Below are 24,730 nucleotides of genomic sequence, written 5' to 3'. Positions count from 1 at the left end.
GCAGGCATATGTCATATACCATTGATAATTACTTGTGGCATTCAACGTATTTTAGCAGTTCTTAAAAGAATACTTCACCTGCAAAATGACCATCTGTATATCAATAACTCACCACTTCTCACCTTTAATTTGTGAAAAAAAATTTTTTTTTTTTACATACAGTGAGTAATTAACATACTAATTATCATTTTTTGTGAGTGAAGTATTCCTTTAAACTGCAGCATTCACTACAATCACCTCTGACAACAGGTGTTGGCCACAGCCTTTGAAATGGTCTCAAATGGATAGGAGACTTTGTTCTCTGCTCATCTTTTGTTTGGTGTTCCACATGGTTTGATTCTAGGTCCCTTATTGTTCTCTTTCTGAGAACGCAGTATACCCCTCATTATCTGCAGCCACTACATGGTGATACTGAGGCTAATGAAGAAATGCTTTAAATATTCAATCTTCTAATGGCTACTACACCCATCTCTGATTGTACTCAGCTTTCAGCTTTCAGAAAGTGACTTTACTTGTTATAATGTGTGTCACGATTAAACTGAAATATTTGTCCTGAGATGTTAAGACTTCAACAAAAACATGCTCTCAGTTTATCACACTTTGCTGTCGACGTTGCCTTTTTTTCAAACCAAACTTGAGCTCAACTGCTTTTCCTAATTTGGATTTTCTTGTGTCAGTGATTTACAAAGAAAGTAAGAAGGCGTAAATATGACTGACAGCACGGACACTACTGTCAGATTTCCTGCAGTCTACAGTTTGTAGATCATGCAATTAAACTGTAAAGTGGTCAGGACAAGTCCGCTGATGATCAGACTTCCATATCATATTGGTGGGTGATGATGGTGATCTTATTTTAACCACTGATGACTAGTTTGAATGATGATAGGTGGATGTGCTTCATGTTTTATGTCATTCTATCACAACTGTACATTAAAGTGAGCTTGTGTTGAGGCTTTCAGCACAATGTTTTACATATTTTAATAAAGTTTGTTACACATTATAAAATTATTTGTGTTCAAATTTGTGTGCTCTGTGTGTATTCGTAATCTAGCTGTATGACAAATTTCTCTTCTCTTCTCTTCAGAGACACTTAATTTAAAATTGAAGTACAGATGAAAGCAAGCCATCCTGCAATAATCCCCCACTTACAATAATTAGAATAAATGTGAGCCTGGAATTTGGGTTCACCACTTGATGTCATCTTGGTGTTTTCAGTAAGACAAAATATCTAAGTCCAGGCAAAAGTGACGGATGCTGGGTGGAGGTAGAGGTGGGAAGAGCAAATGACGACCACCACAGATAACTGTGAGAAGCTCAGTCAAAGCCACACACCATAAAAAACATACTTCTCATTACGCCTTAATATCTCTGAAATGAAATAAATTTTATAACTGCAACCATGACACACATTATAAAAAGCGAGGAGAAACTGTTTGAGTTCTTGCAATGTGCTTTTATGAACATAAACCGTTTTTCTTTGTGGTTTATTCTAGTCCTGAAATATTAATATCAATATATGATCATATTCAGTCTGATGTTTTACTTCAGTAAAAGTATCAAATCTACACTGTAGTACAAATAAAACTACTGCATTCAAAACTGGATAGAAAGACAGAAAGACAGAGTCAAGCATCATACGGGAAAAAAATATTTCATAAGAAAAAGTTAATAGATGTTGCAAGAAGAAATGTTCCTGAAATAACAAAAATAAAGTCCTCCTTCTGCAGGCAAAATGGCCCCTGTCAGTGTTATTTTATAATAAATAATTGTATTACTGCATTTTAATTTTAATGTCTGGTCGAGACAGTTTATTTAAATATTTCATGTGCTGCTGGGTTAGGAGTAAAGACTAAAGAGTAAAAGTAAAATAAAAGTAGAATAATAAAGTAAAATACTTTAGAGTAGTGACAATAACGTATCATAACAGAATAAACTAATTTTATCCTGCAGGTACAAGTAAATAAATAAACATTGTAATATGTTAAAAGTATTTTTGTCCTCTCACCTGATGAGGTTCTGCAGGAGCTGTCTGCTGGAGCTTTTTCTCCTGATGGACTCTGACATGGTGGACTGGGCTGCTCCTGGTCTGTGGTCCTGATTCTGGTTCTGGTCGTCGTGTAGCCTCTGCTCCCGGGTCTGACCTTTGGTTCTGGTCCTGGAGGCTCAGATCTTTTCCTACAGCTGCTCTCTTGTTCTTCTTCGTGTGTCTCTGTGGTTCACGTTGGCCCCTCTCTCTCTCCTCTCTCTGCTTGGTCGCAGCTCTCTCCTCCCTCCATGTGGTTTTCATTGAAGTGTTTTGACCCTCCCTCTCTCACCCTAACAGGGGTCATGTGACTCACCCAAGGGGGAAAGTAAGATGATATCATAACAGTGGATCAGTGACAATATTGTATGCATGTGTACTGTTTGTGAGGGGAGTAACACAGTGAGAGGCAGCGAGCGTACGTCTGTGTTTACAGTCATTCAGAGAGCCCAGCCTGTTACAGGAAACAAAATAAATTCCTCTTGTCACTCTCTGTGTTTTAAATATTTCTGTTTTTCCCAGATAATGTATTAATTTTCATTAATTTACCAGTAAATCTCTCTAAAATACACAGAGTCCTGATGGTTGAGTGATATATTTTGCATCGGTTACATCATTTAAACAGCCTAATGATCACTGCTGGCTCGTCAGTCGGCAGCAATATGTAGAATGTTGAAGTTGATACTTGGTAGCTGATTTGCTTTTTTGTTTTCTGTTGAGTTCCAAATAGCGGAGAAAAAACCTGGAAGTGTCGAATCAGGCAGTCAACTATGGATATAACATTTTAAAAACAACTTAAGGTCACCAGTTTGAGTCAATGTGCACACGTGAGACAAAATTGGACCGTTTCTGTGCTTTCTGTTTTTCTCATCTATGTTTCAGTTGATAGAATATACTCTATTAATGGTTACGGTTATCATTCGGAATTAAAGTGTTTCCAGGTAGTTTACATGGGAAATATTCATTCCGAATGAGGGTTTACATGGGAGATCAGTTCAATTGCCTTTATTCAGGTCTGCGTAAGGTTTGGGGCAGGGAAGGTTTCTGATTGGATAGGGGGCGGGCGGATGTTACGTGTTTACCAGAAGAAAACACTGTAGTCCTCGCTCCGGATAACAAGATGTTTGACGATGCCGTTCCTAGTGCCTTTTTCGGGCATGTTTTGCTTATATTCTTAAAGCAGCAGTACGACAACAATCTTGTTCTGCTAATGCTTCGTCTGTTGAGAAGGAGAAGGGAGGTAGAAGGTCGAAGAAGGGAGATAGAAGACCATGCTTTGGCAAATGGAAACCGGTGAGTGCAACAAGTCCGACTCCTCTATCTCAGCCTGTTGCTATGCAGCCCGTTGCTATGCGCGCTATATACGTCATCGGGCCAGAAGGGCAAGGAAACGAGCATGCGCAGAAAGACCGGAATGAATTTAAAGAGGAATGAGTGTATACATGCACACAAAATTCTTTCATTCGGAATGACAAACAGATTAAACCACCCCCTTTAATCGGATTTAATTTTCAATCGGAATGACCGTTTACATGACCACTTTTAATCGGAATGGCCTTTCATTCCGATTAAAAGTGGAATTGAACTGTGCATGTAAACGTACTGAATGTTACTATAGTTGATACCCTTAGTGAAATAATAGGCAGCATAAATATCCTTAATAAACAGTTCAAGGTATGCTATGCAGGACTTTCCTTGAAAGAAATTAAAGACTCATGCTAAAGCAATCCCTCTCATTCATCACTAAAGACGCACCAGAAGTGTGTGGCGATGTATTATTTTGCAGAGACTCTGCCCTCTGCCTGGAATTTCTTATTTTCTTCTCATCTATTTATTTATTTTTCTGGGCACAGCGCGCAGGTGAGGTTGAGACAACCAGGCGTTAGACTGTAGAAGCATGCATCCAAAGGCCCTGACACACCAAGCCGACTGTCTGCAGTTGGTCGATATCGGGCTGTTGGTGAGCGTCTGTCAGCTTTTTCTTGGCCAATCCAGCACGATGGATTGGTGTCGGAGATGGTAGAGTCCGTCCGTGAGTGAAATCACTCTAATTAGCGGTGAGGACAGCAAACAAACGACTAAAGCGAAGAAGGCGTGAGATCAAAATAAACTTGTGATATTAGGTAAGGTCATATTTTTTAGCCACTGAACTCCTTAGCAGAAACATTGGGTTGCTAGCATGCTAACTTGCTATCTAGCATCTTGAATCAGTCCTATCATTCTTCCCGTTTCCTTTTTTAATGACAAATGCAGCCCAAAGCCGCCTGCTGGTATAAAGGCGCAGAATAAATGTGTTAGTTGGCCACTGGCTGTAGTCTTTTGAGGTGTAATCAAACGCAACTCTTTGGCTGAGACAAAGGTGACATGAGACAATGCAACAGTCGTGCAGTGTCTGTTGTCGTTAGTTCTTTGATGTCAGGTTAGTGTGTCTGGTCCTCAAGTGGAAGCTACAAAAAATTGCAGACACAACACAGAAACAAAGCAAATAAAGCAGAACGAAACAACAAGTGCACAAAGCTCATTCAAAAGAGTGAATCTGGGGCTGACTTTCAGTTTTGCTGACGAGCACAGAAGGAGAGTATGAGGATGTTGGACAGGTAGGTGCTGGCGGTTAGCTTAGTTAGTTTGCTAAAGTATCGGCTATTCCACTACAACCAATGTGATATCCCCACAATGACTTGCAGTGTATGGAAAAGCAGTGTGGGGAGGAGGGGCCAGGTTTAAATGTTGTGTTTACAACAGTAAGAGCAATTACTGCAAACATTGGTGTATTTGGGGTGACAGAAGCTCAGTCCATAGGGACTTGGTACCGATCACCCAACTGCCCAGGGCACCCGCCCATGGGCAGGCCCCCCACCCTGACATCCCTGCACTTAATGCATGTATGGGTCCTGTTTGTGCATGTGTATATTTCAGGCCTGTGTGTACAGTATATGATAACAAAGTGAAAAAATTGAATTTCTCCTTTGGGATTGATAAAATATATCTTCTTCTTCTCACAGATTCTGCAGATTGCAACACTTGCATTTAGCCAAGGACATTTGTTGCAAGAAACAAGCAGAAAACAAAAGAAACCTGCAGGATCCATTAGTATCATACAATCATATCTGTAGGGTTAAGACAGTGATAATAAAATACAAATGTTAATTTTAAAGGAATTTCACAAAACAATGTAAAAATGAAATAAGAACTGTAAGTTATTGTGCATCTTCATGGCACCTGGAATGCATCTTTTATGAGTCTGGTTAACACAAATTAAAATAACATCATCAGTCTGTATAAAACCATCAGATAACTGATGTGAAATAGGAACTTGAGATCAGAGCAGGAGCCGTTGTGTATCAAACTCAGATGTGAGCAGCAGCCTGAGAACGAGGCTGAAGGAATAATTAGTTCTGTTGGATCTGGTTACTGTGCAACGGGTTATGAATAAGATATGGCAGCTCAGAACAGGAGCAGCTGCAGGAGGCGACGAGCCGCTCTGCTCCGTCCAGCTCCAAATACTGAGTGTCACCACTGTCAGAGCATCATCAGGGCTCACTGCCACCCACGTTGCTGTTTGTTTGTTTGTTTGTATTTACACACTCAGATAAGAGACTCAGTGCTCTGAACACAAAGACAGAACTTTCCTCTTTAAAAACTCTCCCCAGATATCAGTCCAACACACACAGATGTGCATTAGGTCACACAGGCATTTCCAGCCAACACTGATTTACACTCTCTCTCTTTCTCTCTCTCATGCACACACACTGTTTTCGTTCTCGCTCGCCCACCCCCCCAAATCCCATGGGACCTTGAAACACTCACAAACACTCCACAAAACGGTTGCCACGGCTACACTCCCACAGCACTTAACACAGTCTGACTGTTGTAACAGCTCCACAAGAGGCTGATGGTGACGGACAGAGCCGCCGCCCCCGGTCCGCCAACTTCAACACTTTCTCCAGTATTTCCCCCAGAGGAGGTGTTCAGTTCAAAAACACACACAATACACACAATGTGCTATTGTCCTGTGTGAACATGTAATGTCTGAAAGCTCCTTGATTTGCAGCTTTAGGCCTGCTCTCCTTATTTATCTAATAAGTTGATCATCAACATGCCTACATTTAATCATTTTTGGGTAATATTCACAGCAGTTTACAGATTTTCAATCTGTAAATGTACTGAAGTAAAATATACTTTTGAAAAAAAATTTTTAGGTTTTATGGCAAGCAACACAAACAAAAGTCACCCACCCTCAAAAATGAACAATACAAAAATAAAAAAAGCTCTTAAAGGCAGTGTGACCAGCAAGTACTGTACTTCAGCACCAACCACAGAATAGATGTCTGTACATATGTATATAATAAGAGTACACACATGTTGTTTGTCCAACCAATTATGAACATGTATCTATACATACATACAAACATTTTAGGCCATAAATAGGACATGAATGGTTGCCATGTTTTATAAAAAAATGACACACTGTATCTAACTCTCTCTCTCTGTTTACAGCCTGGAACAAAAAAGACGGTTTTGGTCTCTTCAGACTATTTTAGCATTCATGACTGTACGGAGGAGATACATTTTTTATAGCTCCTGTTTAAGGCCCAAGGTCACGCATACGTAAGGGCGGGGCTGCTTGAGTGACAGGCTGTCTGCAAGGCCTCACCACAACGTAGCCCTTTTTAAACAGGAGCTGTGCAAATTTGCAGGAAAACCCAATCAGTCTTTTGTCAGCATTGGCAGTATAAAAACAAAATCGGGGAGTGCAGCAAAATGCCACCTACCTACTTTTGTTTATACAGAATGCGCCTTTTTCGGCGCAATGGAGGGCGTGAGCAAGTAACAAAACATGTAGCTCAGCATGTGACGTAAACAGTGACGTGGGAGGGAAGCCGCGGCTGGTCAGTCCTTCGGTGATTCTCTCATAAGTCGGTCTGTCCTTCACCGCCCCATCATCTGATGGCCTCTTCATTTGCGAAGGCAAGGAGGGCGTGCAATTCCTTGTCTCACCAGTTGCTCATCTTTACAGTGTCTGTCAGGTTTGCGTTTCTCTTGCTACTAGCTGCTCGCTAATTCCTGCTATCAGCTGTTTCCTGTTTATCCACCACCAGTGGGTCGCACATGCGACGTCATCAACAGCTCCTTCCGTGGCGGAAGGGCGCCTTGTTCTTTTTCAGTATGTTTACCCCTGTGCGGCGGAAAATTGGGCATCAACTCGCCAATCCGGCTCTGTGTGTCTAAACACTCGCAGCTTGCCGGCAAAACGGCCCAAAATTTGCCGAAAATCTGGCAGTGTAAAAGGGGCTTATAAGTCAGATCACACCCTCGCTCCTCCACACCTTCAGTCTCTTGTCCAAACATGGTCACTTCTGGCTCCAAAAAACCCCCAATATAGCGACAGCCAAAATTCCAAACTCAAGGCTTCAAAAAGGCATCCCACAAACCAATGGGTGATGTCACGGTATCTTCGTCCAATATTTATACAGTCTATGAGGAGAACCCCCCTAAGGTAACGAATACACAATTCTTATTTTAAGGTGATTACACACCAAAAAAAACATACTTAAATTCAATTTTTGCCAACATGTCTTGGGGGGGGGTTCTGTGAAGCAGTCAGAGGAAAAAGATGTGTTTGTCATGAAGATTTGATTTTCAGGAGCAGCCACAGTGAGCTGTTAGATGAAGAGCTGCAGGTGATGCACTACACCCCTTAAACTCCAGCAGTCTAACCAAATCCTGTTATGGTGGGAACCCAAGAATCAAAAAGTTACTCCATAACACAACTAATGGTCAAAAACTCCACAAGGTACCTTTAAAAGAATTTCAACATTTTTTGGTGCCCTCTGTCGGTCATAACACCAAAGACAGCGGCAGGCAGAGAAAAAAATTTTTTTTCTTGGCTTCATCTTAATAAAAATATGCTTAAATTAATTAACCACTCAAATTTTCCTTTACAGTCATGTAAATCTATAATAAATTATTCATATTAAACTGACATCCTTAACTGAAATGTAGTCTGGTTGAGTCTTACAACTTTTTCATGTCATGAAAATTTTTCAGTGGAACTTGAAACATTTTCAATTTGAGCAGATGTGTCTCCTCAGTTCACGTCACCTGGAGTGAACCTGCCTCTGCTCTTTCCACTCACTTTGTTTGCTTTCATGCTGCCTTTGCATCGTATCCATTACAGTATGTAATTTAACATTTAATCACAGTTAGGTTGACAGCTCTGCTGGTATATAATAAGTTTAACATACAATTTGAAAACATCCGTCTGAGTTTGGAACCAAAGATTTCAGCTCTGTTCCCCCCACTGAGCCAAAACAGCCCATCAGTCTCTCTCACTGAAGTAAATGTTGCCAGCTGTCCCAAAAAGACGGCGTCACAAGCAGTAACGCAGCCACTGCCAATCCGATCCAGACTGATGAGGGAATGGGATTTAAAGGGAGTGACGTCAAGGAGGAGCATTCAAGAGCTAATCTGAGAAAGTTAAAGTTGATAGAGCGTGTTGGAGGTGGTACACAGCCTGGAAAGGAAACACCGCCTCAGGAGTACATCTTTGTTTCAGTGCAACAAGTGACTGATGCTCGGATGTGCTTGGGCTGTCATTAAATCTGTTACAGGAAGAATGTGGAAAATAAGAGCTCATTGGATGGAAGGTAATCTTTCCTGCAACATAAGGTGGAAATAAAACGCTGCCGAGAAGGTGCAAAGTACAAAAAGGGTCACTAATCCAGAGTCCTGCAGCTTCTTTAGGTTTACATGGCTTGTACTGACTTTGAAGGAAGTCATTTAAGAAATACTTAAATATTGTAACAATGTAATGATGATTTGTTACAATATTTAAGTATTTTTGGGAGTATCTGTACTTTACTTGAGTTTTTATATTTTTGTCAGCTTTCACTTTTACTCTACTAAATCCTCTGAATAAAATGTACTCCAATACATTTCTATGCATTGGAAAAGTAAAAGTCAAAGTATTGTACTGCAGTATCTATATATTTCTATGTCCTAAGCATTTTCATGCCTTTGCTGCTACAAAATAAAATCAGAAGGTTTTGTGAATCAGTGGTCCTAGCCACTGATGGATTCCCCCCTCCAGGTTGGGGGAGAGCTAATGCCTCAAGGGAGGAAGTAAGTATCTCGGGGTCTTGTTTACAAGTGAGGGTAGAATGAAGTGTGAGAAGGATCGGTAGTTTGGTGCAACTTCTGCAGTGATGCGGGCTCAGTCTTAGAGATAGGGTAAGGAGCTCGGGCATTCAGAGGGAGCTCAGAGTAGAGCCACTGCTCCTCCACATCCAAAGAGGTCAGTTGACGTGGTTCGGGCATCTGATCAGGATGCCTCCTGGGTGCCTCTTGTTGGAGGTGTTCCGGGCACGTCCCACTGGTAGGAGGCCCGGGGCAGACCCAGAACACGCTGGAGGGATTACATCTCTCATCTGGCCTGGAAACAACTTGGGGTCCCACAGGAGGAGCTGGAAAGTGTTGCTGGGGAAAGGGATGTCTGGTTATGATACTTAAGGCTTAATTTCTCCTTAGCTGAGACACTTGGACAGGTGCACAGAATCCCTTAAAAGTTTTCCTTCAAGAAAAAATGATGATTGATTTTACAGCTTGTGATGCCTGTTATCAAACTCACAAAGCTGGCTTATACTGAGATAGTGAAAAAATGGCAGAAGACAAGTAAACCATATTGGTCAGAAGAGTAAAAGATTAAACTTCTGGAGGAATACAATCATAGAAAGTACAGACTACAAAGTAAATCTGAGCCTCAAATACCAGTAAACAGAAAACAAATGTAGGAAAATCCCAACAAAAATTAATTAATTCAACTCTAAAGTATAAAATCAAAAGTATGTCCGCTGGGTTCTCCTGGTCGCAGCACTGTCTCCCCAGGGTGTGTTAGTTTTTTCACTTATCACCATAAACTCCATCATGTTGCAGTTAAGATAACGTCAGAGGTACCTTAAGTTTTGTTTTAGATTGCTTTGGTTGCTAAGGTCTTTTGTGCAATTGTCCAGGAATTTCTTAATATAAGTATAAGACCAAGACAAGGAGAAAACCATAAACACTTAAGTGAATGATTTAAGGAAACCTTAAGGAGAAGATTTAAGAGTGTTTTGTGCAACCCTAACTGAGACCTTAAGGAAAATCTTAACTTAGGGTGTTTTGTGCAACCGGCCACAGATACTTTAGAACTTTAAGTAATATTTGAATAGGTGACCTGAACTTTTACCAAAGTAGTTTCCTGGTAAAATCTCTCTACTTTAACTCAAGTATGTCTTCAGGTACGTCATCCACCGCTGGAACTTACTAAGTATCTACTTTAAGACACAGCATTAGCCTGTTTCCTTCAGTCGTTAAGATGATAATGAAGACGGCCACATGGTGAGCTCATATGTTTAACATTTTTCTGTAATAAATTTCAAGAATGCCGGAGTGACTGAGATGTTTGGGTTTCCTGACAGCGACCCAGAACCAGAATGTGGTCTGAGGTTCTCTGTCAGATCGCACAGCTGTAGACTGCAGGGTCTGTGTCTGCCTGCATCAACAAACAAAACAACAAAACTCTGACATCAGCTTTTCCAAAGGTCAAGGCAAGAATGAGTCACGTCAGCTCCTTTAACTACTCGGGTCAATTTTGAGCTTAACTTCTCTAATCCAGTTAATGTCCCCTTGATACGAAGCTTCTTTATGTCTTTGCACCAAATTTCTAATGACGTACAATTAAAAAAAAGACTTAAATGTGACTCCTTAACAAATGAATGGACCGCTTTAGCTGTGTTGCTGCTGACAATAGAACCACACAGTCCTGCAGGCAGCACCACTGGCTGAAGGTCATCTCTGTCTCTGAGCCAGCTGGAAGGTCACGGTTCAGATTTCATGCTTCATCAGATCTCTTTTAAGTCAGCCTCTGAGTTTAAGCAGAAGAGGGTGGCTTTTTGGTTCTGTGCTCAAATTTTTTTGGGAACATTAGCGCTGTAGACAAGTCAGTGATATTTTTTCAGTGTCATGTTGAATGCTAATGTGAGAGAGTGAGGATGATCCTCAGTGTGTCAGCAGCCTGCCAGAGGGAGTCACCTAATGAGTATCTAACTGCACCTCACCTGGAGTCCACAGTTTGGATTTACTGGACCTCATACTTCATTTTGCTTAACTTAGACCTGTTGTCCTTGTCCATGAACACTTTTTTGTGCCATCTAGTGGTAGTAAGAGCACAATACATTAATCCATGTAAAAACAAGATGGCCGCCATCTCTCCGTCTAAACCCGACACAAAAGTGGACAAGATTGAAACTTGTTTATGATTAATAATGTTTGTAGTTTGATATGGCAACAAATCTGACCAATTTTAGCAACAATAACAAGCTAAGATGCTGTAAATTAGGATGTACTCATTTAAAGACATTGGGACTCTATTGTCGTCTCGTATGAGGACACTGGGACTTTATTATCGTCTTGTTTGAGGACATTGGGACTTTATTATTGTCTCGTATGAGGACACTGGGACTTTAGTATCATCTTGTTTGAGGATGTTGAGAATTTATTGTCATCTGGTTTGAGGACATTGGGACTTTATTGTTGTCTTGTTTGAGGACGTTGGGACTTTATTATCGTCTTGTTTGAGGACATTGGGACTTTATTATCGTCTTGTTTGAGGACATTGGGACTTTATTATCGTCTTGTTTGAGGACATTGGGACTTTATTGTCGTCTCGTTTGAGGACACTGGGATGTAGTCGCATTTTAGGACATTGGGATTATCGTCTTGTTTGAGGACATTGAGACTTTATTATTGTTTCGTTTGAGGACACTGGGATGTAGTCGCATTTGAGGACATTGGCACATAGTCTCGTTTGAAGACAGTGGAAATTTATTATCGTCTTGTTTGAGGATATAGGGACTTTATTATCATCTTGTTTGAGGACATTGGGACTTTATTGTTGTCTCGTTTGAGGACACTGAGACTTGATTATCATCTTATTTGAGGACAATGTGATATTGTTATTGTCGACAATATTTAGTTTATTTTACTTATCAGGTCCGACTGATCCCAAATAACTAGGAAAAATTGAAAATGCATACCAAACAGAAGTTTGGGAGGAAATATTATAAAATCAATAATAATAATTAATAATAATTAAAAAAATGAACCTGATTTTCACATCACCATTTTGGTATCCCTCCCCCCCAAATTGCAAGGTCACAACTCTGCAGATGAATGCCATAACATCTGCCTCACTGGTGGCTCGCAGACGTATTCTTTTTAACTGGAAGCCAAATAAAGCCCCATCATTCTTACAGTGGTTAAAGGAGGTGCTCTCTCTTCTATCTTTAGAAAAACTTCTATACAATGCATTTAAAGTCGATTGTGGCAAATGTTCAGGGAAAAATGAGATTGACTCTTCTTCTATCTACAAATAAGAAGTTATTTAAAAAGTAAACATAAAGAACACACGGGATATTCATCATATAATGGAAAACACAAAAACATGATGAGCAAAGTATATGAAATTCTTTAAGGCAAACAGGAAAAAAAGCAAATATCAATATTTCTTTGTAATGATTTGAAAAGCAAATAAGCTGTACATATGAAAATGGGCTTGAAAAAATAAAGTATAAAATAAATACGTAAATAAATAAATAAATAGAGATTTTATGTTTGAACGAAGTACAGGGCAGGGGTCACCAACTCAACAATGAGAATGAAATGCTGCCACACAGCCACGCACATTTATTTTTGCTTTACCTGGACTTAAGTTTCTTTCTGTCTCCTGTTAAGCATGGTGAGCTCTGCTATTTAGAATTGTATCATAAGTGCTGGATAATAGATCATAATTAAAAATGACGCAGATGGTAAATTACCAGAAAGTGTCCCACTTCACCCGTATTCACCCCTTACAATTTCTGAAAACTACTGACCAGACTGAAATTAAATCACATCGTTCACAGGCAATCCTAATGCCCAAACACACACACACACACACACACACACACACACACACACACACACACACACACCATTCAGGGGGAGAGACTGGGTTTCTACGACTCTGCCTTCCTGGAAAGGTTTCCATCGCTCACTCATAATGAGCATATGACACATCTGTGAAACATTCATGACTGAATAGCCGCCAGCTTCATTAAACACAGTGAGAGATTAGCTGCTAAGGTTGAGAGCCAGCGCTCACAGCTTTAAATACCTTCCAGATATCCTGTTTTAATTTCATTTTTATGTTTCAAAAACCATAATCTTATTGTTCATCAGCCCCAAGACAGCAGGACAGTAATCACATCAACTCCTCTGCATGCTGACGCTTCTGTTATACTGGACATGCCCTGTGCAAGTGTGCGAGTGTGTGTGTGTGTGAGCCGGCCAACACTGATACTCTTCCAGCTGACTTCAGTGATTTACAGAGAGTATGTTTCTCTGCACAGCAACACTCTGATCAGTGACAGGAATCAGTTTCATCTCCAGTGTTTCCATTACAACATGGACGTGGTTCACAGTGAGTTATGAACGTGTTTTTGGAGCGGCCAGCTTCCCTGTTAATCATTTCATCCATCTCTGCTCAGCTGAGGAGTGTGAAAAGTGCACCGTGGCCACCCGAATAACAAACCACACAGGATGTGTTTTTTTGTGAAAGTTTATGAGTTAACATTGTACAAATATGGAAATGTATATACATGTATATCGTGAGCAAACTAACAGTTACAGCAACCATAAACTATAACCATTACAAAATATTATGAAGTGTTAAGTGTTAAATGTTGAGCACTCAGGCAGTAGTACTCCCTAAAATTTAAAATTAAAACGATTTACACTTTTGATGATCATCACTTATTTATGAAACCTTGACAAACAATATTCTGGCAACTACAGTAACATCTGCATTACTCTCATTTACTCATATTATGAGTGATTGCCAGGAAACGCTTGTTCAAAACAGCCATTTAACATCTTGTGTTTTCAGGTTGTTTTAGTAAAGATTTTTTGAGCACACTAAAACACCTTATCAGTGGATAATTGTTTTTTTGTTACCACTGGTTAATGGTAACTACTTTATTGATCGTTTATTGCAATTGAATGTTTGAGTTAAAATTTATGAAACTTTATTTCTAGTGCAGTGGTTCCGAATTGGTGGATCACGGTCCGAAAGTGGGTCACGGGTCCCTTCTGAATGGACCGCAAGTGACTGGCGAACAGTTTGTAAAAAACCAACACAATCTCTCACATATTAATGTGCTTCGTCATGGCCTTTCCACGTCCACATGTGACGTGCAAGGTACCCCGGGTGCGTTGGTTGTTGACGTTCTGGGACACTGTGTCAAATTCTCTTCTTTCAAGATACATACAGTCTCTTTCACAATAAACGCACTACGTTGGTACAACACCGCTAATTGACTTTTTTTCCTTTCAACAACAAACACATGGTTAGGTTTAGGAGAAAAGAACAGTGTTTGGCTTTAGAATCTTACAGGACGCGAACATCGCTCTCTCAGGTGAAAGTCGGTGTTTGTTGGACCCATTCACCACCTCTCCCACCTGCACCACACGGATTTTTGCCACCTTAACTTTCGTCCTTGTCCCCCTGACACCACCAGACACTGCTAAACTATAATGGCTGATGTTAAAGGATGCCTTCTTTTGTTGGTTTCTGACATCACAAGTCACTGCCCAAGTGCTGGATTTTGATGCCTTTTGAGTGAGACTGGGCTCAAAAAACACACTTTTTTTTTTTTTTTAAAGTGCAGTAAATTTCCAGCACAGAGCTTTTATTCTGAAGTGCCATTTTCTGCTGTAGAATGAGTGACTAACCAGATACTTGACAGTGACAGCAAACTAACTGAGCAACATAGCCAAACATATACATGACGCTGAATATATTAAACTGTGTGCACCTTGAACTGATTTTTTTGTAGCTTCGATCGATGAGGTTGGAGAACTGAAACTTCTCCTGTGTGCCAAGCGTGTAGGACCAGGATACTCAATTTGCTTGCCTTGAGAGACACTTTGCAAAATGACAGAAGGCCAGGGGCCAGTCGCAGAAGCCTCATACATGTTTGTTTCTAGGATGCAGGGGCGTTTCTAGGATTTTAAGACATCAGGGGCTTAGCTAGGAGCTCTATCGGGGGCGAGGGATCCTCCACTGGCACTTTTTTTGATAAACAAGCTCTATTTTGATGCTTTTTTTGCACTCTGGCACCTTATGTATGTTAAAAGTACCAAAACAATTCCCTGTGTGACTTAGTTTATTTTTATTGTGAATTAGGCCACCCAGCACCCTATTGGGGGCCAGATTTGGTCCTCAGGCCATGTTGAGTATTGCTTACTTATTAAAGATGGTTGAGTCAAAGTTTATCATAAAGCTTGATAAAACATTTGTTGTTCCTTAGTATGATACATGTTCCATTAATGTATTCAAAGCCTGAACTATCAACTTGAACAGCACGTGAACATAAACCTCTGATGCAGACGATGGTAGTGATGTCAGGATGTACTATAGCACAGGAAGTTCCTCCTCTCAGCACAGTCTATGATCTTCATACTGCCCGTGTCATTCTTGGATAAGGCTCCACAGTGCTGCCCCTCGGGGGGGCAGACGGGCAGATCAGAGTATGACATACTCACAGAGTTCACCCACAGCCAATGACCGGCCAGGAAACGCAGGCCTGCCCACACCTGTGGAGGAAACAGCTCGTTAACCTCCACCTGCTGCTCTCAAAGCATTTCCCCATAGACCACTACATAAAAGAGACGTCTATAAAACTGCAAAGAAGGTCAATTATAACTATTTGTACTGTTAATTTTCATGAAGGTTCGATAATTGTACATTTCATGAGCCTAGGAAGCTTTTTGTGAGCATGATGTAATGTCAGTGTAAAGTTTATGGGCTATTCTGATGAGCAGTGGAAAGAGAGATGCCAATGAGCAGATGCAGCAGGCCGCACAGCAAAGAAGCATATGTTCTGAGTGAGAGGCTCTCCCTGGAATAAATGGGAACCATCTTGTCTGGTAATCAGTACTTGAAATAATCATCATCAACAGCCTGTATTTTTTAATCTTGAGCGTGACATGAATGTATTATGAGACAGCACATTCTCACTAGTCAAATATCCAAGCTTTGTCACACCTCAAAATATACGTCAGCCTTGGACGTTCAAGGACGGCATGTCAGTTTACACTCATTATATTCATTCATTCATTCATCTTCTCACCGCTTCATCCTCTTGAGGGTCGTGGGGGGGCTGGAGCCTATCCCAGCTGACACTGGGTGAGAGGCAGGGTACACCCTGGACAGGTCACCAGACTATCACAGGGCTGACACATAGAGACAGACAACCATTCACACTCACATTCACACCTACGGACAATTTAGAGTCACCAATTAACCTGCATGTCTTTGGACTGTGGGAGGAAGCTGGAGTGCCCGGAGAGAACCCACGCTGACACAGGGAGAACATGCAAACTCTGCACAGAAGGGCTCCCACACCCGGGATCGAACCGGCAACCCTCTTGCTGTGAGGCGACTGCCCACTCATTATATTCATTGTGGCTTTTCAAAATAAACTTCAGTTTTCACAGTTTTATTAAATGCATACAGTCTCCTTTCAAAATAAATTAAAAACATAGGTTAAAAAAAAAACGGGTTTTTTTTAGGTTTAAGCAACAAAAATACGTGGCTAGGTTTAGAAAAAACATTACAGTTTGGCTTACAATAAGCAAGTTTGTTACCAACATAATATAACGTCATGTGACATACATAACAAGCACAGAATCCTACACATATTAGCACGCTGTGGTGCGCTTGAAATAACTCACTTTCAAATTTCAAATGGGGCATGAACAGCAGGCTCCCGGGTCAAAGTCCGCAGTTTGTTTGACCAGTCCACCTCTGCTTCCAACCACCCTATGCACACTGTCTGTCTTGTCCAAAGCATCAAGAAATGTGTCCAATACTACTGCTACATGGTGCCTCTGTGCTCCAGTGTCTGACGCTGATGGGCCACTGACCCAGCGTCAGTATTTGATGAGTTGGGAGTGATACCAACTGCAACATCTTCTCTGGATGATCTCTTTACTTTCATTTATATTTCATATTTCTTTAATGTTATCTATCAGGGACCAGTGCTCAATAATTTTATTGCACCAGCTGTAGCTAAAAGCTGTTAAAAGCTATTATTATTCTGTTATTCTGTAGTTGTGGACCTTCAGCCAGGAAGTCCCATATTCAACTCTCAGTGGGGTCTTTGTGTGTGGAGTCTGAATGTTTCCCTGTGTTTCCTCTCACAGACCAGTAACATGCTGGTTTTACTATTTATTGCTGTGAATGTGACAGTGACAGGTTGACTTTTTGTCCGTAAGGTTAAGCCCAATGAAGGACTGATGAGCTCTGCAGGCAGTACACAACACTGAGCAGTAAATTGAGATTTCTGATACTTATGAATCATCATTTTCAAGTCAGATGTGTCGCATGACTACACCATTCACACATATTGAAGGTGTAGTGTCAAAGTAAATAAAGTGCACTCCGTATAGTAAATAAGAATGATTCATGATGCACGGCGCCTGAAATCTGATAAAGAGCCCCCGCTTCCTGTTTTTAGCTATAAATTAATTCATATTTTCAAATGGGTAGCGGTGCAGTGGAGATGCGTAGTCTGTTGTTGCACCCTAATAAATAGCACCTATAAAACAATCTCAGCATGTATTACACATGTCACTGAATATAAACCCACCTCCTCAGTGTCGGCCTCCATGATCCTGGTTATGATGTAGCTGTGGTCTTGTCCAGATTGCACGCTGACCAGCTCGTAGCGAAGGTGGTAATAGGTGGGTGACCGTAGGGCTCGGCAGTGCTCCAGCGCCTCCTCCCACGTCTTGTTCTCCTTCACCAGAACCAAGTTGTCCCTGAGGCAGACAAAGGGAAACCGGGCAGAGCAGTCCTGGGTAGCCATCTTTTTCTGCGTAGAGGAGATGGTGACACAGTCTCCGTTGTTCCCTGGCTCATCTGATGCCCACTTTCTGTACTCCGACACCCCGGCGCTCCACTTCCATATTCCCCCTGCAGAGCAGATTTGAAACTTGAGGTAAGGAGAAAGTCTGCCTGTTAACTGTTTGTCAGAAAGTCAACTATGCATCGCAGCATCAGCTTCACGGGAAGGGGTGAATTGTACCGAGCAAGAAAACAGGAAAAAAACAAAAAAACATTATGACCTTCTGCATGTTTCAAGAGGTAGAATACATTTATTTTAGCATGCTCAACTCCTTTGTCTACCCTTGGCACATTGCACATTGCTTTGCCAGTTTTCAACCAGCTTTGTATCATAACGGCCTGGGTGGTACTGTATGTGTAAATCAACTATGGTAAACTTTTCTCCATCTTACCAGCGCTCAGATCTCCCTGCTCATCACCCAGCTCAAACCCCCTCTGGTGGATTTTTGCTGGCTCTAGGGCTGTTGCTTAAACTACAGATTGTGCTTCTGCATTTTCATATGCCCATCACTACAGAAATGACTATAGACGTGGATCATGAGACTCCTGCCTCCATTTCTGTTGCTCAAACGCAACCCTAACTCCAATCAAACAGTAAAACTAGGCAGTGCTGATCAAATATAAGCCCAAGTTTCTGTGTTGCCTATTTCTAACCAGAAATGTTTTCAGAAACATATTTCAGTGCACTGTTTGGCTGTAATATGAGAATAACAGGCTGTTAGCTTTCTGGAAATTATTTGAAACCTGCCATATTGTCTGCTGTAGTTAAACAGCCAAGATTGCATTACATCACGCACCAGCGGGAGCATTTATTGGTCCGGTGAGGTGGAGTGCATTCTGATAGTCGTAGGTTTTCTATCTCTTGAGCAAAAGCAACTGCCACAGCCTGTTTCCTCTGTTTTCTCTGATCATGTAGCACCAATTTTTTTACATTTTTGCTTCTGTCTACTGCATAGACAGCCCAGTTTTATGAAAAGACCATCTTTCCAGCAGTGAAATACGTCTTTAGGTCATTAAATGGCTCATTGCTGTTGCATGATGGTTGCCTGTGGCTCTATCAATATCAGTAGCACATTTAGCTCAATCTTGCTACCATATATTAAACTTTGTGTGTCCAGATGTGTATCAGCACAAAGCTACAGAATAATATCTGACTCCTGAGAGAGCTGAGTGAGATGAATGTTTAGCTACTTGAGATACTGACTTAACAGATTTGGGCCCATCATAGAAAATGAATGAGTTTATAGGCTAAATTTACATCGGTAGCTAATGAGAGCATGACAGGTTGTGATCGTGTTTGTCTTACCATCTCTGTGCAGTCCAGTCCAGACTGGAAAGTCCCGATGATAGACAGCTGAGCTCACAAAGGAGATGTTCGTGAAAGTTGCCAGATCACCTAACAGACTCTGGCAGTACCGCCGGGCATCAGACCATGACATTGACTTTGGTACAAAAGTGTATTTCAAAGGGTTGAAGGGGTGCTTATGACAAAAGAAGAAAAAATATCCACCACACTCGTGGCCATAGAACCTTCAAAGAGAAACAAGAACAACAAAATCTGATGCATAAACTCAATTTATCCTTTGCATAAGAAAAACTTTTCCTAAGTGTTTACACGTGACTGTGTTAGTCATGTAAGGCCGCGTCAGTGTTTCTGATGATTTTGGGCAACATTTCATAACAAGGTTGTGACTCATGTTCTCAAGTAATACTTCACTAATACATGACTCATGATGGTTTAAAGCATGAATTAATGCAGGATGTATCAGGCATTCCTGTTCCCCAGTAACAAAATTCAAGTTACCATGACTTTATGTGATTAGTTAACAGATCAATTAAGAAATGCTGATTCAATTACTTGAAACATACATTGATTTAAATCATGCATAAAAGGGAATCTTTGGTACTTTGTAACCTGGACATGTTTCATGTTTATGTCTAAGTGACTAATGGAGACAATTTTTTTAGACCATTTTTAAAATGGGTCCAGAGACCACTGTAGCAAAACATGCTGCAATGTAATTCCTACAGGCATCTGTGTACTATCAATTTACGTCCAGTAAAAGTGCTTGTTTTTGCCACTGACAGGCTTGGATTGTTAGTGTTAGCGTCTGACAATACTATGGAAAAGACTCTACAGAGAAATGCTGCTTTTTTCTTTACCTTTTGTTGATCTGGTCTGTTTGTTGTTTTTTCTAACAAAGTCTGGTTCTGAAATCTCACAGACTTTTCCACATTGTAGTAGCTGAATATTCAGCCATGACATTGAATTTCTTTTGGATAAAACCAAACTACGTCTTTCCGGCACTCCTCTCTCCAACTGTCACTTTCGTTTCCATCGTTCCTCTCGTGAGATTTCAGAACGAGACTTGTCCTTTAGCGAGATTTGGTCACAATAACAAACCAGTGAAAGGTAAGGAAAAACCTTTAATTTCTCTGTACGGTCATTTCTGTAATGTTTCAAACACTTCTAATAACAATCTGAGCCTGTCAGTGGCAAAAACAAGGCCTTTTATGAACGTATTTCAAAATTGTTGTCTCCAATAGTCACTTGGATACAAAAAAATGGGAAAAAGGGGTCCAGGTTAAAGAAAACAGAAGTTTCCCTTAAAATAATTATGAGTCGTGCATTAATAAAACATTACTCCAGTGTATGATTTGCACCCTTAATATAAAGACACATGCATCTTTCAGTAACACAATGGAAATACAGAAAATACCAGTGAATATGGAAATGCTGCCAAGTCATACAGAACAATGGACCTAAAAAAAACCTTGGGACCAACAACAGATGGACAAATATTCAACAAACATCTCCAATAATGTCAAAGTCACACAATCAGAACATTGAAAGGAATATAACAATGTAATGTTCTGCCCATTTGCATGTTAATCTTCCTAAAGCCAACGATTCTGACCATGTAAAAAGAAAACAAATCCACATGTCAATCTAATAATATCTGTTCTAACGTTGGCAGATAATTGTGACCCTGTCGCTCATGATTAGAAGTTGGTTGGAAAGGTTTTCGGTGCCTTTAAGTGCAGCGTACTGAGCTCCTGACAGCCATCATTTTCTACACATCATGAAAATCAGCTTGTTAACACTTATCCTTATATTTCTCACACCTCCACTACCACACAGTGATAACTTTAACAACACCAGCAGATAAAAATGTTTCAAGTTATGAAATGGAATGGGATCTGGGGCGATAGAGCCTTCTTCACAGCTGCCCCCTCCCTCTGGAACACCCTCCCTATACACATCCGTGACTGTCCAGATCCATCCACCTTCAAATCACTCCTTTAAACATGAGCTTTTCGTTCTCTGTTTCTCATGTACCCCCCCCCTTTTTTTGTATGCATTTCTTTTCTTTGTTTTAAATGTAAAGCGTCTTTGAGAGCTATAAAAGCGCTATATAAATATATAAATATATATTATTATTATTTATTATAAGTGGCTGCTTGAGAAAATTGATAAATCACATATAAGCTTCCTAACATACAAAAACATGGTTTTAGCCTGTAAAAGAACAATATCCACTTACTTTATGTTGTCGTAATAGACAGTAGCACAAGTTTCGCTATTGTGTGGCTCATTTTGTGCCCAGTTGTCAAAGTTGTTGTACGAGGTCAAGGATGACCAGCCGCTCCAAGTCCAAGTCCAAGAGGAGTCGGGTGTGTTTCTGTAAAAGCCGATCCATGCATGATACTGCCTCATGTTGATCTGGTTTTCATCTGACTGCGTATAGATGGTGGCCAAGTCACTGTAGAAAGTTGACCTATTCAAACAAAAAATAAATAAATAAATAGACAGTTTTATTTGCAAAGTTATTTTTCAGAATACAAGTGGCTAAAAACAAAATTATACTAACAGTACTGCTCACTCATTAAATACCAGCGCTTAGTCAGTGGCCCTCGGAGTCAGATACTGATGCACAGGGGCACCGTGCATCAGCAGCAGCATTTTTGACAGTCTGAGCAACTGCCGTAGTATTAAGAGTGAGAAAGACCATGTAGAAAAAGCAGGAGGGGAGGTGGATGGGTCAAACAGACCTTGGACTTTCACCTGGACTGTTGTTTGTTTCCTGTGTAAAACCAAAAGGCAACGCTATGTATGTCATGTGACATATGTCACGTGTATGTCAGTAACAAACATACTTATTTTAAGCCAAACCACAATGTTTTTTATAAACCTAATCACGTACTTTTGTTGCCTAGACTTAAGGAAGTAAACCTAAAGTTTTTTACATACATTCTGGGTTTATTTTGAAAAGAGACTACTGTATATGCATTTAATAAGTGGAAGCTGTTCAGTACCTATGAAAACCAATGCTGATTTTGAACAGATAAAATGCATGTACCGATCGCACATTGACATGCCGTCCCTCTACATCTAAAAGCAACATTGGAGGGTATCTAGAATGTCATAGTTTGATGTGGAGGGGCACTGACCCAAGGGCCTTTCTGTAACCATCCCATACACCATCTCCCTACCCATTTTCACTGTTTACATGTTCACACGTACAGTCCACCACATTCAGTGTCATCCCATACCAACTAGGGAGGAGTGCAAGTGGGTTAGAAAACCCTCCAATAGCGAGCCTGCACTGATGCCGACTTGATGCAGAACTGTGTTTGTCATGGAGGAAGTGCTGTACAAAAGTTCCACGCGACTACCCTTACAAACATCTACTGCTCAGACTAAGACAGACATTTAATATTGTCATACAGACATTAACATCTTAAATGCACTGTATTTAGGATCAAATATAACAATAATAATATAATGACAAACTTTGTTTATATAACACCTTTCAAAACATCGTTACAAAGTGCTTTACAATAAAACTAAACACATTTAAAACACAAGGAGAATAAAACAAATAACATAATAAAGAGTCACCAAAGTAAAAGATAAAATAAGAAAGGCCAAAACTAATATCAAGATAATAAATTGGAAATAAAATCAATAAGATAGCAATAAAAAATAGATAGCTCAGATAAAGTAAGGGTATGCTTCTCCATAGAAGTACGTTTTTAGGAGAGACTTGAATGAAGCCAGTGATTCAGACAGCCTTATATCCTCGGGCAGGTTATTCCAGAGTTTCTGGGCCCTGATTGCAAAAGGTCTGTCCCCTTTGGTCTTCAGCGTGGACTCTGAGACATGCAGACGACCTCTGACCGAGGATCTCAAACTACGCAGACGTTCATAAGGGACTAACAGGTCTGAAATGTAATCTAGAGCCACGAAGAGCCTTAAAAGTAATCAATAAGATTTTAAAGTCAATCCTAAGACAGAAAGAAAAACGAAAGAGGCTAAAACTGGTGTGATGTGGTCGGACTTCTTAGTTTTGGTTAAAAGCCTTGTGGCTGAGTTCTGAACAATCTGAAGTTGTTGCAAGGTTTTTTTGACTAAAATAAACACCATTAAAACATGCACCTCTCTAGTCTCTATAAAACAGTAGTCGTGTTTATTTTATAGTGAAGTGTCACAGGAACTGTCTGAGCGGCTTATAAACAGAGTGAAACACGAGAGGATGTTTATGAAAATAAAAGACAAGGAATGTCACCAGTGAAGTTTTATAACCTTTTACGTAATATCTATTTATTCATTCACTTATTTATCGATTCATTCATATATTGTAATGGCAAAAGGCTACTATACACAACCAAAATTCCTCTTAACAGCACCATGAATCAGATCAAAGTTATACACATACATATAAAGAACGTAAAATATGAGTAATTTTACTTTTCTCCATGGTTACCAAATATAATGACAGCACCTTTTTCCATTGTATTGACACCTTACACCTTGATGTAAGGTGCTCCATTAAGCTGTGAAGGTGACTACATGCAGAGGGGGAGTGGGTAGGGTCCGGTAGTATTGGACAAATCTAAATGTCGAACCAATGATGGGACTAAATGAAACATAAAGGGATCACAAAAGTTACAACAACAAATCGCGTTCCACTGTTTATTGAGACAAGAGTTATGTCTGTTTATCTATAGCTTTTAATCTATGCAGTTTATCAGTGTTAGTTTCAAGCCTCGCCTTGTATAATCCTCACTACTAATTCTAACGTGTAATAGTTACTGATGACGATGTGAATAAGAGAAATAAACCCCCACCTCCTGCAGTAGCTTTGAGCCTGCTGCCAGGTGTAATAGTGATGGATGTATGAGTACTTTCTCGACACCACTGATCCCCGTCCAGGCTCTGTATTGCAGAGGAGGAGGAGGAGGAGGAGAAAGGGTCCGGAGAGGCCGCTCCTCATCTTCATTACCAGAATTCTGTTGTATAGACGGCATCACATTGAAACATGCTGTTACTGTTTGTAGTGAGAACAAACTTTTTTTTTAAATTGCTTTATATCTTTGGCAGATGACAGACGTGACTATAATTTCTTATCAAAATAACAATGGCATATGTAAAGCTGTAAATGGCCTGTAAAGGACCATAAATACACTAAATGACATTAATAAATTAAATCCATAGTTAGCTCTTACCTGCCCTGATGCTGATTTGTAGTTGCTGCTCAGTGAGATACACCTGCTGCTCGATGAGCCTTCAGCACCCAGCTGACTTCACTACTTTGAGTTCCACATTTCAAAACAATCATTTGACTAGTAGACACACCTAAATCTGCACCGTCTCCAGGAACCATTTGACTGTTGGCAAATCAAGCATAAATTTACCTACACATCTGAAACATATAGAT

At 40.4% G+C, this 24,730-nt stretch overlaps 2 protein-coding genes across 2 annotated transcripts in view; both read right to left on the bottom strand.

The window, feature by feature from the left end:
• LOC125902916 (non-muscle caldesmon-like) overlaps positions 1-2,264 on the bottom strand; it is a 34,723-nt gene extending 32,459 nt beyond the window's left edge. Inside the window, exon 1 of the mRNA XM_049599555.1 lies at positions 2,006-2,264. Within this exon, the coding sequence (XP_049455512.1) occupies positions 2,006-2,064 (59 nt within the window). The 5' untranslated portion in view covers positions 2,065-2,264. The remainder of the gene's footprint in view (positions 1-2,005) is intronic.
• Positions 2,265-15,502: 13,238 nt separating this feature from the next.
• Positions 15,503-24,261, bottom strand: LOC125899571 (secretory phospholipase A2 receptor-like). The gene is made up of 5 exons (XM_049593975.1): positions 24,141-24,261; positions 21,554-21,787; positions 19,315-19,538; positions 17,752-18,077; positions 15,503-15,694 (listed from the first exon to the last, which is right to left on the bottom strand). The coding sequence occupies exons 2-5, from the start codon at positions 21,724-21,726 to the stop codon at positions 15,503-15,505; spliced, it is 915 nt and encodes a 304-aa protein (XP_049449932.1). The 5' UTR covers positions 21,727-21,787; positions 24,141-24,261.
• Positions 24,262-24,730: the final 469 nt, after the last annotated feature.

The sequence above is a fragment of the Epinephelus fuscoguttatus genome, linkage group LG2 (genome assembly GCF_011397635.1).
Source record: "Epinephelus fuscoguttatus linkage group LG2, E.fuscoguttatus.final_Chr_v1".
Lineage (NCBI taxonomy): Eukaryota > Metazoa > Chordata > Actinopteri > Perciformes > Serranidae > Epinephelus > Epinephelus fuscoguttatus.
The sequence above is the reverse complement of the archived record's forward strand: the minus strand, read 5'-3'. Positions and strand labels throughout refer to the sequence as shown.